At 34.4% G+C, this 15,352-nt stretch overlaps 1 protein-coding gene across 1 annotated transcript; it reads left to right on the forward strand.

Annotated features, from left to right (window-relative positions):
- The first annotated feature begins 1,810 nt into the window (after window positions 1-1,810).
- LOC145133668 (SLH domain protein) lies at window positions 1,811-5,265 on the forward strand. Its single transcript, XM_079068605.1, has 11 exons — window positions 1,811-2,305; window positions 2,497-2,583; window positions 2,699-2,845; window positions 2,936-3,042; window positions 3,126-3,214; window positions 3,297-3,400; window positions 3,501-3,585; window positions 3,655-3,730; window positions 3,815-3,929; window positions 4,313-4,844; window positions 4,930-5,265. The coding sequence occupies exons 1-11, from the start codon at window positions 2,023-2,025 to the stop codon at window positions 5,018-5,020; spliced, it is 1,716 nt and encodes a 571-aa protein (XP_078924731.1). The 5' UTR covers window positions 1,811-2,022; the 3' UTR covers window positions 5,021-5,265.
- The last annotated feature ends 10,087 nt before the right edge of the window (window positions 5,266-15,352 follow it).

Raw genomic sequence — 15,352 nt, forward strand, 5'->3', positions numbered from 1 at the left:
AGATTCATAATCTGTAGGTGTTTTTGAACTATGTATTCATCCAGTGTTTTTGAACTGTGTGATAGTTAGGTATATTTGAACTATGTGTTCATTAAGTATTTTTGAACTGAGTGTTCACCAGGCGTTTTGAACTAAGTGCTCACCAGGTGTACTCCATCCCCTTCATGGTTGCCTTCTTTGACATAAACTGCAGAGGTATTCCCTAACCAGTGTTGTTACTCCGATGATGATCCTTAAGTAGGTCCCTTGTGTTAGGTGTTTAGGAAACGGGTAATCGGGGATATTGATTGGTTGATGAAATTAGTAAATTTATTATTGGTTGGTGAAATTAATAAATTTATTACTGGTTGATAAAATTTAATAAATTTATTGTGTGTTGAAAACCCTATATGCTCATCAGGCTCCCAAGCCTGACCCACTCAGCTTTCTATATTACAGGTAGTGGCACAAGAGCATAGTTGGATGGTGACGAGAGATTTTGGATTATAGGCCAGTAGATGTAAATAACTGTTGTGATGTCTATAATCTACTGTTTATGCTTTTGGTCTGTATTGAACATGATATCCCAATGTTTTAATAAAATGAAAATACATTTCTTTAAGAAATGATTTGATAAATATTTTTTTTATCATATTTTGTTTTAGGGACAAATTCCGCAACATCTTTTAAAAGATTACTCTGATTTTATTTTAAAAGCATAAATTAAATCGGTCTTTTTCTGGCCGTGAAATTGGAGATGTCACACAAGTGTCCTTTTGGATCATCATAGACTGAATTTCCTGTAACCCATACATAAAGTGGAAATATCACCTCGAAAAGTGAACATACACGATCCATAAGGAATTCAATTTTCCACCATCACCTAATATCCCCAACACTCGACAAACTTTAAGAACACAATATGGGTGATGATGCTCAAAAGATTAAGTAAAAACACAAGGAGATTTAAAGTGGTTCACTTGATCAAAGATAATCAAGCTACGTTCACGTGCAAACTATAGTTATTATTTTACTGATTGAGGAATTCTATACAAAATCTAAGTATTTCCTGCACTCACAATGTCAACTTACACATTTTTTGTAGCTCTAGACCGAAGCTTCTAGGAACTCCGGAGACTCCACAAAGAGACTTCTTGGACACTTCGAACACCGCGTTATATACGTATGCACTTTGGGACCTTTGACTGGCACTGCGCTCTCCGAACAATTCCGGACTGAAACTTCAAAGCTGAAATTCTAAGCTTCACCCTAGACCCGCAACTTCGCCTACACTTGATTATGTTAGATTTCACATATAGAAGTAACTAGGTATAAGACCCATGTTTTACATGGGTTTATTTAAAAAAAATATATGAAAATTCTAAACATTTGAAATTTTTTGAATTTATAAGAAAAATAGGAAAAATATTGAATTATTAAAATTAATGTGTTTTTTTCTCTTTTAAATTTACACAAATAATTTTGATAAATAAACAAAGGAAACTAATGAAGTTTTAATTTGGAAATGTTGAAATTAAAAGGAAAACAATTATTAAAATTTATTATTACATTTATTACAATTATTATATTTAAATATTATATAAAATTTAATAAAATAGAAAAAACTATAAAATGCTATGTAGAAAAAATTTAATTGAAAATAACTACAAAATAACATGTGACCAAAATGAGACATGTTGCAATTTTTTTTTTTTTTTTTTATATATTAGAGTAGATAATATATATCCACTCCATTTAGAGCCTTACTAATTTACTATAGATTTTATCAATGGCCCAAGGACTATTTATGTAACTAAAATTTTCTTCCTTCTTTTCTTTGAACCCGACACCAAAAAGAACAAGATAAGGTGTTAGAAAAATGAGGAAATCGATTCTATTTCTACTGACTACTGAGGCAAATCCTTGAAACTATGGTAAAGACGTAAAGTTGAAATGAAAGTATGAAACAATCGAAGTTAAACCCACATGAGGTCGGATTTCTTTGAGCTTCAAAATCTAAAAAAACCCTAAATTGTTCTTCTAATGAGGAAGACAATGTGCTCTTCTTCCTCTGCATCCAACTTTCTGCCTCTTCATCTCCCTAGTAGAAATCGCCTCTTTCTTAAATTTTCACTTCCATTTCCAATTTTAAACGATGAAGGTGTTTTCAGACACGCAAACCCTAGAAGACGAAGATTAATATCTCTATCTGCTTCAATTACCCGGGATAACCTCGAATTGTCGTCTTCTAATAGACGGGATGCTGAAGACTACAATGGTTGGGCGATTCTTGAAGAATCTCCAAGTCCAAAGAAACACAAACAAGGTAGAACGTTTAAACCCTAGTATTTCCCCCTTGCTGAAAGCTCCATTTACTTTGCGTACGAAACAAGCTACTTATATGGAGTTTGATCTATTTCAAAGCAATTTGATAACTGCATTGAATCCTGCTGTACTTCTGAACTTCAAAACATCAAAACTTGTGAAATTTTACTGGGTAAGTCATTCGTGAATCAGGATTGCCTACATTTCTACTGTTTGGTATTGGGACCTCAGTTGTGGCTTTCCTTGCTGTGTTCGCTCATTTTACTCTATCAAGAAAAGGTAAATAACTAAACATTACTCTTTTCTATTACTCCTATTAGTTTGAATCAGAGGATTGTGTTTCTACTTTCTAGCTGCTGGATGATGCAATCTTTTGGGAATAATTTCTTTTCAGGTTACGTTTTGCGATTCACCACCCCATTTCATGTTTCTGTTGATCATAAATCATCGAGTTCAGAAGATACATCAAAGGTAGATGAAGTTGTTACTAAGCCATTGATGGAAACCGTTTCTGAAGAAGTTGATGCAACAACAGAAGAAGGTACACATCATAGTTCCTAGATTGATTCATTGATCATAGATTCATAGCAGAATATGCATACATGGTGTTCATTATTTATTTACATTACAGTAATTGATCATATTAAGAGTGGAAAAGAAAAGCCTGGAAGAGTAGTAGTTTCAGTTTCTGCAGATCCTACTCAACAAGAAGCTTTATTGTGGTTAAAGAATCTGAAGGTATTGTGTTATACAGTTTTTCCAAAAATATAAATTAATTAATTGATAAATAACTCTGAATAACCTGTCATTAAAGTACACAGATAATTGAAGATGAAGTCATGGCAGATGAGTTATGTTCTAGGAGAGAATATGCAAGATGGCTGATTCTACTCAACTCCAGACTTGAAAGGTAAGCAACTCATGATTTATTTTCTATAATTCTTTTTTAACATAATTAATTTATACATAATATATTTTTTTATGGGATTCAGGAATCCAAAGAATAGGATATCCCCATCTGTTTCATTAGCTGGATCCACCATTAATGCTTTTGATGACATTAAGAGTGAAGATCCTGATTTTGTTTACATTCAAGGTAAGATTAAAATTGCTAATATTATAATTAATTAATTATACATGTATTTTCCTTCAAAATATTAATATTTTTTATTTTGTTTTGAATATTTGTACAACAGCTCTTGCTGAGGCTGGTGTTGTTCTGAGCAAGCTGTCCAGTAAAAACTTAACTTCTGATCTGGATACAAGTTTTTTCCCAGAAAGGTATTATTTTTTAAGATAATTAATTTAAAATTTTCTTTTTACATTTTATTTATCTTAATTTGTTTCTAGATTTATATCACGGGAGGATCTTATTGGTTGGAGAGCTAAACTAGAATACCAAGTTATGGCTGGATTAAATGAAGAGGTAGGAATAATATAAGATCATTTAATTAATTAATTAATTAATTAATTTTTTGTTTTTTTAAGAACTGACATTTTTACAGTCCAGATATTAAGGAACAAAATAGGGTTTCTGGATGCAAGGGAGCTGAAGTCAGATATATTGCCACCTCTTTTCATGGATATGATGGCTGATGACAAAAGCATAATGAGAAAAGTTTTTGGTTCTTTTCTTTTCTATCTCTCTCACATGCATTGAATTATTATTATAAATGACCGTTTTACCCTTCTTAAGTAAATATACTAATGTTCTTGTTACCTATACATAGAATTAAGTTTCACTAGTCTTCAAGCAATCACTACACATCCAAGACACAATTATTTATCGTAAAGGGTAATATGGTAAAATTTAGTGTCAATTTCACTAATGAGTAAATTACCATTTTACCCTTCTCAGAAAAAGATACAGTTTTTCTTGCTACCCACATAAGATCAATTTCACTAATCTGCAAGCAAATACAACACCTTTATGGCTTTATAGTTATACATCTGTCCACATTAAGTTCGCTAAGTCTTGACAATTTACCATTTTGCCCTCATTTATTAGGTCAAGTGAAGCGGTTTCAGCCTGGGAAACCCTGCACCAAGGCACAAGCAGCAGTGGCACTCACGAGTGGAAAATTCACCAAACTAATTCACCAAGAATTCTCAAAACTAAAATCTGAAAATTCTTCAAGAAATTTTGCAATTGAAGAGATAAAATCTGAGCTTCTTGAAAGAGGAGACATACAAAGATTTTGGGAGAAAAAGATACAAGATGAAAAAAAGCATCGTTTGGAGGCGGAAGCAGCTTATTTTAAAACACTTAAAGATTTAGAGCATCAAAAGATAAATCAAGATAATGCTGTGAATGCTTATTTGAAGGAAATAGCAGCTTTAGATTGTCAAAAACAGTTGCTTTTGAGTTTGGAGAAAGAAGTTGATGAAATGAATGAGAGACTTGCATATGAAAGAAAGAATTATGTTGATGAGAAACATAAAACACGTAGTAATGTTGGTGAATTAGAGGTCAAATATGAAAGAATTCTTGACACAAAGTCAATACTTGAAGCTGAATTAGAAGCCCTTCGTATACTCAGGTATACATATGCAAACTTTCATGTTATGTCACATCATGTCCTTGTCTTTTTTGTTATGTTATGTCATGTCATATGCTGTGTGCAGATCTTGGATAGAGGATGAAGCAAAAAAGGGTCAAGCAAGGACTAAGGTACTTGAAGAAGTTGGGAGAAGGTGGAAATGGGGAAGTCGTTAGCCAATTTGTTCAATTAATTCATAGTTTTGCTGATTAATGTGCTTGATGTTTACTATTATGGATATAATAATGATTTGCTTTGAGATCATATACAATAAAAACATAGCAATCAAAGAGGGTATTTGTTGGTTAGGTGATTGCTTTCTACACTAAGTGCGTTGAGATATAGAGTCTCTATGATGTAATAATAATCTGTATTATTTAGGGTTAATGCCATTATATAGAGCAACTATTATTTATTCTCATGCATTTTAAGTCGCTAATTTGTTTGATTGTATTCAATTTCATCAAATTTTATCAGTTTGAATCGGGTAATGGTTGTTGATATGTTTTAGTGATATTACTCTAAACATAGTTGACAATGCCATTTATGAATCCACCCAACTCTCATCTAACACTGAGGTATTGTTTGTTTTTAAGATGTAAAATGTCTGCAGTCTGCGGACCATATCTGTAGAAGAAGAGGTGGAACAAATGTCTGCAGTCTGTAAGAAAAAGACTGTTTTTTAAAGTCTGCAGACTGTTAAAGTAAAATAAAGTTTAAATAAATAGATTTCATGAACTCAGTTTTTCAAATTTTTATTCTACTTCATTTAATCTATAATCATATAGTTAGATTTTAATATTAATAAATCACTTTAAAATTTATTGAATAAAAATATATCATTGCCTTTACAAGATAAACAAAAATATTATCGTTAAAAAAATATCATGCATGAAACACATCTCTTTTTATTCTATATGCTTTAAATTGATATGGAATCATATGGAATGACATCACTACAAACATATACACATTACACATAAAATTTTCAATCATAACCATTCATAACCCGAGGTGAACTCTTGATCATGAAAGTCACACACACTGCAACTATTGCGACCATTAACAGCATTGTCATCTTAATCAAATTTCCATGTTTCTCAACATATTTGGTGTCGTTTACTTGCAAAAGGTTGTAAAATTGAGTCTTCATTATGTTAAATTGAATTATAAACGATAAAACAATGTCTTCCAAGATGCAATGTCCCTATTAGACATTTTATAGAACACTTGGTGGACGATGTTTATGTAATTTTAGAAAACCAAAAGGACGATGTTTATGTGATTTTAGAAAACCAAAATGATTTTAGCAAAAAAAACATCCAAAAAGAGAACCTAATCTGATTTCATTAGTGATTTCATAACCTAATCTGATTGTAGAAGCCATTTACCCAAACCTAACATCAACAATGTTATGGGTTCCGGCAAGATACATCAAAAATATATTGACTTTCAGCAACATTCAACAAGAAATTTAAGTAAGAAAGACTAATAGAGAGTTTTCCAGCAAGAATAACAATTAATTTCATATTAGAACAAGAAAAAAAATCAGAAACAATGGAGCAAACCTGTTTTCGTTTTCAAAGGAAAATCTAGTGGTACTTCGAAGTAGGGATGAAAGTGGGTCCAAACCCGGAACCGGTTAACGAGATTTTTTAGAACCGGAAACCGGACCAGTATATAGGAACCGGTTCCGGTTCGGTTCCGGGTACGGTACCGGGTAAAGTGGGTCTAGAACCGGAAACCCGGAAACATCAAAGTGGGTAGGTTGGAACCGGATAAAGTGAGTTTAGAACCGGAAAACCCGGAAAAAACCGGAATTTTTTGGTAATTACTTACTACTTAATGGGTTGAACTTTGAAAATTTTCATATTGATATCCCGACTTTGGGGGACTGTAACTCATTGAATATGAAACCAAAATTAACAAAATTATAGTCTAAAATCATGTACAAACTCTAAAATATACTCTGAAAAAAACCGCATGTCAATCCGACTTTAAACCAATGAGATATGCATGTGTTAACATTTTCACAGAATACAAAGTACAAAAACAAATAGCTAAAAAGTTAAAAATTTTCAGTTTTGATATCCCGACTTCGGAGGACTCTAAATCATTGAATATTAAACCATTAATGACAAAATTATAGTCTAAACTCATGTACAAAATGTAAACTACAAGTTGGAAAAAACCACATGTCAATCTGACTTCAAACGAATTAGATATGCATGTTTTAAAACTTTCACCGAATACAAAAAAATTTGAAAAACTAAAAACTTCCAGCTTTGATATCTCGACTTTGGGGACTGTAAGTCAATGAATATAAAACTAAAAATGGCAAATTTATAATCTAAAATCATGTACAAACTCTAAACTGCATGTTGGAAAAAACCTCATGTCAATCGGAGTTGAAACGAATGAGATATGCATCTTTTAAACGTTTCACAAAAACCGGTTCCGGCCCTAAAAGTGGTTCCGGTTCCTAACACCGGTTCCAGTTTTTAGACCCGGTTTACCCGGACCCGATCGACCCAAACCCGGATTACCTGGAACCCGGATAAAGACAATTTTTAAACCCGGAACCGGAACCGGTTCTAACGGTTCCGGTTCCGGTTCTAAATCTCATCCCTACTTCAAAGTGCGTCTGGTGGTGCAATCGGAGGAAGATGGCGGTTCTGGTCTGGAAAGCGGCAGCACAAGGAGGAGACACGAGGTTGAAGAAAACCGGTGGAGGGAGGCGTTGGTAGATGTTGCAGGCACTGAGAGAAAAGAAAAAAAAGAAAGTTGTATGTTTTTTTTTTTTTTTTTTTTTTTTTTTTTTTTTTTTTGGTTTAGGTTTAAAAGACTTGTGAAGACCTTAGAACATATTGGTACATGTCTGTGTCAAGAAGATCTCGTGCAGACGTTTTCAAGTCTGTAGACTTCCAAAAAACAAACTGTCTGCGGGGCCTATATATGCGCGTGGTCTACGTGGCACAGACAGAAATGGTCACACAGATTTGTAGGCAAAAAACAAACACCACCATGATATAACTCTAACATAGTTGACAAAGTCATTTATGAATTCACAAAGCTCCTACCTAACTCTGTCTTTTTATGAATTCACTGAGCTCTGTCCTAAACATCTTATTCAACCATTATATACACATGTTAAGAGCCAATGAACAATGGACACAAACTGTATTCTAGCAAAAATTGAAGAGAAGAAAAGTGAAAAATGAACACAAAAAATTGAAAGCTAGGAAACGTACATGAGTGTCGTGGTCCTCGTGGAGGAAATGAATGGATAAGAAGCATGAGTTAATTGAGAAAAATCAAAATTTTCATGAGTTTTCAAAGTTCCGGTTCAAAAAAACTGATAGACTAGTGCATTTTTATAGATTGATTATATTTAAAGATAATTTTTATTAATGAAATCTGTGCACATATTTAAGTTTATTAATCACTATGCCATTTCATAGTCTTATTAAACCGCTTTTCCCGAACCTGAATCGTTAGCCCAAGCCAAGTATAGACTGATTTATAAACCGAGCCAAACCTCTAGATTTTCGGCCCGATGAAGCTGTGTTGGGCTTGGGTCCAATGTGAAATGATAAAAAAGGTATTTAGTGATCTACAAAATGCAATTGAATAATTAGCAACATAAATCGGGTTCTAAATGGTTTGTTTAACATGTTATTCGAGGGTGTTTTGTTTTTTATTTTTTGTTTTTACTTTTACAAGAGTTTGTATAGTTTGAATAAGTAGTAACATAAATAGGGTTCTAGATGGAACTCTTTACTTCCTATGAAGTTAAATGATGGAATTCATTCGACACAATTCAATGTATAGTCTTAAAAGCCCTCACTAAAACTTATTGTAGAAAGGATCACATTGCCATTTATGAATCCACAAAACTTTCACCAACACCGATTTAGGAATTAAATAATTAGTAACATAATGTACAACTCTAGTTTATTTGTGAATATGGTGAGATCAAAAAGGTATCTCGTAATCTACTGGATGTAATTAAATAATCAGTAACATAAAATGAGAAGTTTTAGATATTTTGTTAGTATTCGAGGCTTATTATTTTTCTTTCACATGAGTTTCTTATGGACTTATGGTTCGAGTCTAAACAAGCTGAGCCATAGGTGTGGAATCTTGATGCTAGTGGCAATTTTTTAAAAGTACATCACTTAGCTTTACAAACTTTGAATTCCCGCCATTACTAAACAAACACCTCTTTTACTCACTCTACCACTTATAGAAGCGGCATTTACATTTTCAAATTAACTTGTGCATTCTGTGTGGATTATTTGGGTTACTAATCAGCTTATCACCATGAAATCAGTTCTTAGCAAATAGGGAAAAATTTATTCCGTTTTGTTTTATTTTTTTTCAACTTATCATGAAGAAATTGATATTGCTAGTGCTCTGTGTGAGACAACAGTGATTATATACGTACACGTAACAGAAAACTAGGGTTTATGTAGATGAAGTGCTTTTACAATAAAACCAAAGTTTCCGGAGCTTTTCCTGCTTCCAAACACTTTTTGAAATGTTCCCTTACTTGGTCAAAGCCTCAAAAGTAATAGTGTACTCTATGAATTATAGTTTTTCATAGTTTTGAATGTGAATGTTGTTGTGGAAGCAATATACATCTATCTACATCTATATTTTGATGCATTTTATACTGAATATACGGATTTCTATATTTTGATCATGGTTTAATACTTTTATTAACGAAGTATTCACTAAAATGACCATTAAATCAACCACTAAACTCACGAAATAACACCCGTAATTTGACGATATAACTTTGCCTCAAACTAAACTTGCTATGATCTCGGGAATGAAATTTATTCCTCGCGAATTGCTTTACGTCCAATTAGTGTAAATACCTTGCAAAACAACTTGTTATCTTTATATTAACTTGTTAATGAATAAATTTTAGTTTTTTATTATATTTTCTTTGTCAAATTGCTCATATTTACATTGTAAAAATTATTATTGCGAACTTTGTTGATCGACACGAGCGTTTAGAAGTAAAAAAAGTGAGTTCACACGAACTCGCAACTTAGTTTCATAACACTAGTGGTCTTTCTTTAAAATCCCTAAATTATGTGTATATTAAAATATAAACTCTCCCTTTATGGGCATTTTAACGAGTAACTCTTTATTAATTAAGTGTTCTTAAGGGACATTTTAAGTATTTGATCTTTATTCAAAGACTTTTATTAAACTATATATATAATCACAAACCGTATATTTAAAGGACATTTATCAACTAATATTGTAAATGTTTGATGTTGGTGGGTGCTAATAATATTAAGATAACCCCAAAAATGATCAAAAATGTTTGATACATTTAACTAGGGCCGTCAAATTTATACTAAACAAAATCAACCAACATGATACATGTTACCAGTCGAACCAAAAAGTTGGTATCTGTGACAACCCGAAATTTCTATCTTGTAAAACCATTCAATTCAATTACAAGTCAGACTTGTTTCTGCTATCTTTTAGCATTGTTAAGGGTCTGTTTGAGTGTTCTAAGCCTAGTACATTCAAGGTTTTGGTGTTAGGGAGTATCTGCTAGAGTTCGCTATGCAACATTCAGCCAGAAAACTCCAAGTCTTGGAGTTTACGGCCGTAAACTCATGGCTGGCCGTAAACTCCTTCCATTTGAATGATATTCCGTCATTTCTCACCACTTCTCACACTTCCAACTCAAGAAACTCAACTCTCTCTCAACTATCATCGGGTTTTTCTCCTAGATCTTCAATATGTAAGTGTTACTTCCTTTGATTTGTTGATTCATTACACTATCTAGTGAAGATCCATGATTTCATCCATGAAATTACTTTTTTTGCTTAGATCTTCAAGTGTTCTTCATTTTCACCAAGAACACATACTAGTTCTTGGACCGTGAACACCCCCTTCAAGCTTCAAAACATAGGTAATTTTCCATATACTAGTTATCCTTTAGAAGCTCTTAACATACACCCTTGAAATCAACCATTTCTCAAGAACAGTAAGAGTTTACGGCCATGAGCATCTCCCTTGACCGTAAACTCCCATGGTCGTGAACACCTTGGTCGTGAACACCATGGCCGTAAACACCATGGCCGTAAACACCCTTGTGTGGCCATAAACCCCTTAGATGCAATCCTTTGTGATTGTAACACTTCCTTAAGTGTTTCCTAGTTCCTAAGGTGAATCTCTATCATGATTAGTTGCTTAAACACTAATTATTTACATATATGTGTCATTATATGCTTATTAGGATCCATTGTGCTCAAGGCTTCACTTGACACTTAGCATCCTACAAACCGATCTTACATTCGTGTCACTCACTGCAGGTGAGTTCATACCCCCTTAACTTATCCTTTAATTGATTTTAAATGCTTTTATGGGGGGGGGGGGAGGGAATACAAGTAGAAACATTATAGTTATTATATCAATCACATGTGATTAATAACTATCAAACAAATAGATTTCTTATACTTCAAACTGTGTTTTCAACAAATTGCTTCAAATAGTTTTACAAACTCTTTCATATGCAAAACTCTTTATCAAACTCTTTTAAACTTATATTTTGTCAAAACATGTCTATATAGATATAGTTATATAAGTAGGATTGAACGGACTTAGGACTGATAACTCGCCTTATTTCCTGTTCCTTGTTTGGTTGTGGACTTAGGGTATCAGTTGTTTGTCCGAAGGTCGTTTGAATCTTAGTTATATATTATGTATATGTATATAGATATAAAAGTTCTTCGTTCAGTTCAATACCTTTGGGTAGCAAAGGTGTACAAACATGTTCATCCATGCAAACAACATTGCTAGTAAACTGTAATAGGTATAGTTTAGGAAGTCACTACTTACTATTTCTAGAGCAATGAAACATACAAAGAGTCAGTTCATACATGAGTCAGTACAAACATACTATAACGAGAGACAATACTCACTATAAAGAGAAACATATAGGACATACTATAACGAGAGACAATACTCACTATAAAAAGAGACAGTACATACTATAACGAGAAACAATACATACTACACACTATACACTAGAGAACATACTACACACTAGACAGAGAGAACATACTATACAAATACAAGAATACTATAACATTAATGTGAGATACTACTTCATGGCTCGACAATATACTGTTGCGTCACGTTTTGTACCCAGAGTCTCTTGGAGGGAGAGCGTGAATTTGTGTATAGATCTATACGGGACTGACCATCCTACACCTTGCTGCTAGCTACAGTGGGACCTGCAGGTCTACGGGTGACGAACGTCATATCATTTCGACGTCTCGAACGTCGTGTTATACTAGTCGATCAAGTATGGTTACAATCTTATCACATTTTACCTTAATTAAACAAACAGGTTTAAGGTAGTTAGTACATTGGTAGTTACTTAGATAAAACTACAGTACATCTTTATTTTCCCATTTCATTCACATTGTGATCTTCTCACAGAAACGGTAATGAAAACTATATTTTGGTAATGATAGTCGAACTTTGGGAAATTACTCACTTTTACAAAAGAACAAACATAAAGAACAGTCGGGTCTTGGTAGAAGACTACTTTAGTAGAAAATATAGGATTTTCTAGGAAGTTTACAAACATTTACATCAAACACTTACAAACTTTTACAACAAACATTTACAAATACTTTCTTCAAACTTATACAAACAATGACACTAAAATACTTATGAACTCACCAGCTTTAATGCTGATCAATGCTTTCAAAATAACTTGTATTCTCAGGTCACCAGTAGACAGGTACCGATGACCAGGTTTTGAGAAGACGGAGCTTTCAAGACTCGTCTTTATTTTGATCATTCATTTTTGGTGTCTTATAAACTATACATAACACACATGTATTAAATTATACTATTAATGCAATGGATGATGTTGTTGCTTGTTTTACTATTATGCATTGTTGTGATACTGTACATGACGTCCTCCGCCCCCAAACGTTTCCTCCGTTCTGGTTTGGGGGTGTGACAGTATCATATAGGTTTGGCTGGTAAACCTACACCAAGTTAGCAGTCATGACACAATAATAATAACACAATTTTGAATACCATGACTGCATCACCAACAGGGACGATGCTAAAGGTACATAAGGCGAATCACTTGACCCATCTATTTTTTTTAATTAAAAGTTATATATAAAATTGAAACGTCCTAAATTTCAAATCAAAATTTTTATTTAAAACCCAATTAAACGTTTAAAACTCATTTTTGAAAACATATCATAATATCCAGTAGTTCCTAAAGCATAAGGTTTAAACAACGTTAAATTACAAAAAACAGTGGAAGTCGAAAAACAATATAGCTTCGATGTGAATGTACAGTTACACCGCTCTCCTCCGTCGAACAGCTTGAAAAACATTTAACTTAACAACGTACACATAAAGCTTAGTGATTTTTCCAGTATACCACATATTCCACCATACATACAATACATACAAACAAAGACTCTCGGCTTTAAAGCCTATCCACCATCAATCATCTCAAACATAACATATCTACATGCATACCAACCATAGGCACCATGCCATCATACAAATACCGACTTTCAACCATCATACGGCCACCGAATCTTAGCCATTATACAACCACTGGCTCTCAGTCATCCCACAATCATACCAAGGCTGTAACACCCCAAAATTCAGGACCAAAAATTTCATTTTAAATATAATAATTATAAAACCATTTATCTGAAAACAACCATAGTATCAACTCATATCAAAACCAAGGTATCAATAGTCAAAACATGTCATGATAAAACAACGTCAGAGTATAAATCCCAAAAATTTAATATGCGGAAAATCGTGTGTGTGATGCGCTGCTACCGTGCCGGATCCTTTCCCTTCGAAGAAGAAGGACCTGAAACAAAAACTGAAAACCGTAAGCACAAAGCTTAGTGAGTTCCCCCATCACACCACATACCATATAAACACATAATGGATAGCATATCTGGGTGCTGGCCTCCCCTTTAGTCTCTTTCAACCGGTAACCGCCTAGCATATCTGGGTGCTGGCCTCCCCTTCGGTATCTTTCAACCGGTAATTGCCTAGCATATCTGGGTGTTGGCCTCCCATTCGGTCTCTTTCAACCGGTAACTGGGGACTATTTCACCTATACCACCACCACATAATAACATAACATACTGACACATAAAGCATAACAAATAGTGGCATACCAGACAATTATCACAAAGACGATCATCTCAACTATAATCACCTACTAATGGGTCGACATTGGTGCCTTAGTGTAACACCCCGTTTATTAAATAAATAAATAGACAAATTAATGAATAAATAGTAGCCCTAAAATCAATAATAATTTAGCAAGATGTTGATTTTGAGGAGTTAACTGTCATAATTTTAGAAGTTGGGGGTTAAAAGTGTAAGTTCCGTATTGGTTTTGAAAATATTTATGGAGGCAGGGATGGCTTGGTAAATTATTGGGACTTAATTTGAAGAGATTTTGGAGGCTAAGGGGTTGAATGGTAATATATGGACTTCAGTTGAAAATAATGTGTAGAAGAAGGGCTGTTTGGTAATTGTTGGACTTATTATGAAAGGAATTATGGGAGCAGGGGTATAATGGGTAAATATTGGAGCTAATTCGAAATTATGTCAGAAGGGAGGGACCAATGTTGTCATTATGGAGTGAAACTTATGGGGGATCGGGGTATATAACCTGTCACCCTGGTAACCCTAACCCTAAAAGATACATAGCCGCCACCACCTTATACCTCCCACTCCCCTCCAGCCGCCGATGACTCTTGTGCCAGCAATAGCGAAGACCGATGGTAATCCGGGGGATGGAGTTGCATCAGTTGAAGACCGGAGAAGAAGTGGCGTCGTGGTGGCCGTCGTTCGTGCCACTCCAGCCGCCACCCTCACTACCCTCATTCTCCAGCCGCCGTTATCAGCTCTAACCATCGAAGCCACCACCACGACCATTCTTCTACCAGCGACGATTAGCGCTGCAAGGGAAGTCTTCGAGGCTCGGATCGACTATGATCGATCGCTTGGCCAGATTTCACGATAATAGCCACCACCACCACTGTGAGGTGGTAGTTGTAACATCCCAAATTCAGGAATATAAGTTCGGGGTGCTATGTGTAAATAAAGGAGTAGACTCGACGAGTAGGTATCTTAACTCGTCGAGTTGGAGCGGGTTTTGGCCACGTGTTAAGTGACCAACTCGCCGAGTCGGCGGCGGGACTCGACGAGTCGGTGCTGGGAAGAGAAAACCCTAATTTTAGGGTTTGCACCCTATTTAAAGGACCTTATGTTCTCACCCTATCCTCTTTGTTACCCCTTGAGAGTCAGTAAACCCTAAATCGTGTAAACCTCCATTGTTGAGTGATTGGAAGCTTTGGAAGAGGATTATAGCGAAGGAAACTTGTAGATCAAGAGGCTAGCATCAAGGAGTTCGTGTAGATCCAAAATCTACTTCATCTTGGGGACATTTATGAGGTAACAAG

The sequence above is a fragment of the Lactuca virosa genome, chromosome 8 (genome assembly GCF_052849685.1).
Source record: "Lactuca virosa cultivar CGN04683 chromosome 8, Lactuca_virosa_CGN04683_v6, whole genome shotgun sequence".
Classification (NCBI taxonomy): domain Eukaryota; kingdom Viridiplantae; phylum Streptophyta; class Magnoliopsida; order Asterales; family Asteraceae; genus Lactuca; species Lactuca virosa.

Coding starts and splice junctions, on each gene's coding strand:
- LOC145133668 (XM_079068605.1), top strand. CDS start 2,023: ATGAGGAAGACAATGTGCTCTTCTTCCTCTGCATCCAACTTTCTGCCT. Junction 2,306..2,496: donor TCCAAAGAAACACAAACAAG/GTAGAACGTTTA, acceptor TTCGTGAATCAG/GATTGCCTACATTTCTACTG. Junction 3,043..3,125: donor TGTGGTTAAAGAATCTGAAG/GTATTGTGTTAT, acceptor TAAAGTACACAG/ATAATTGAAGATGAAGTCAT.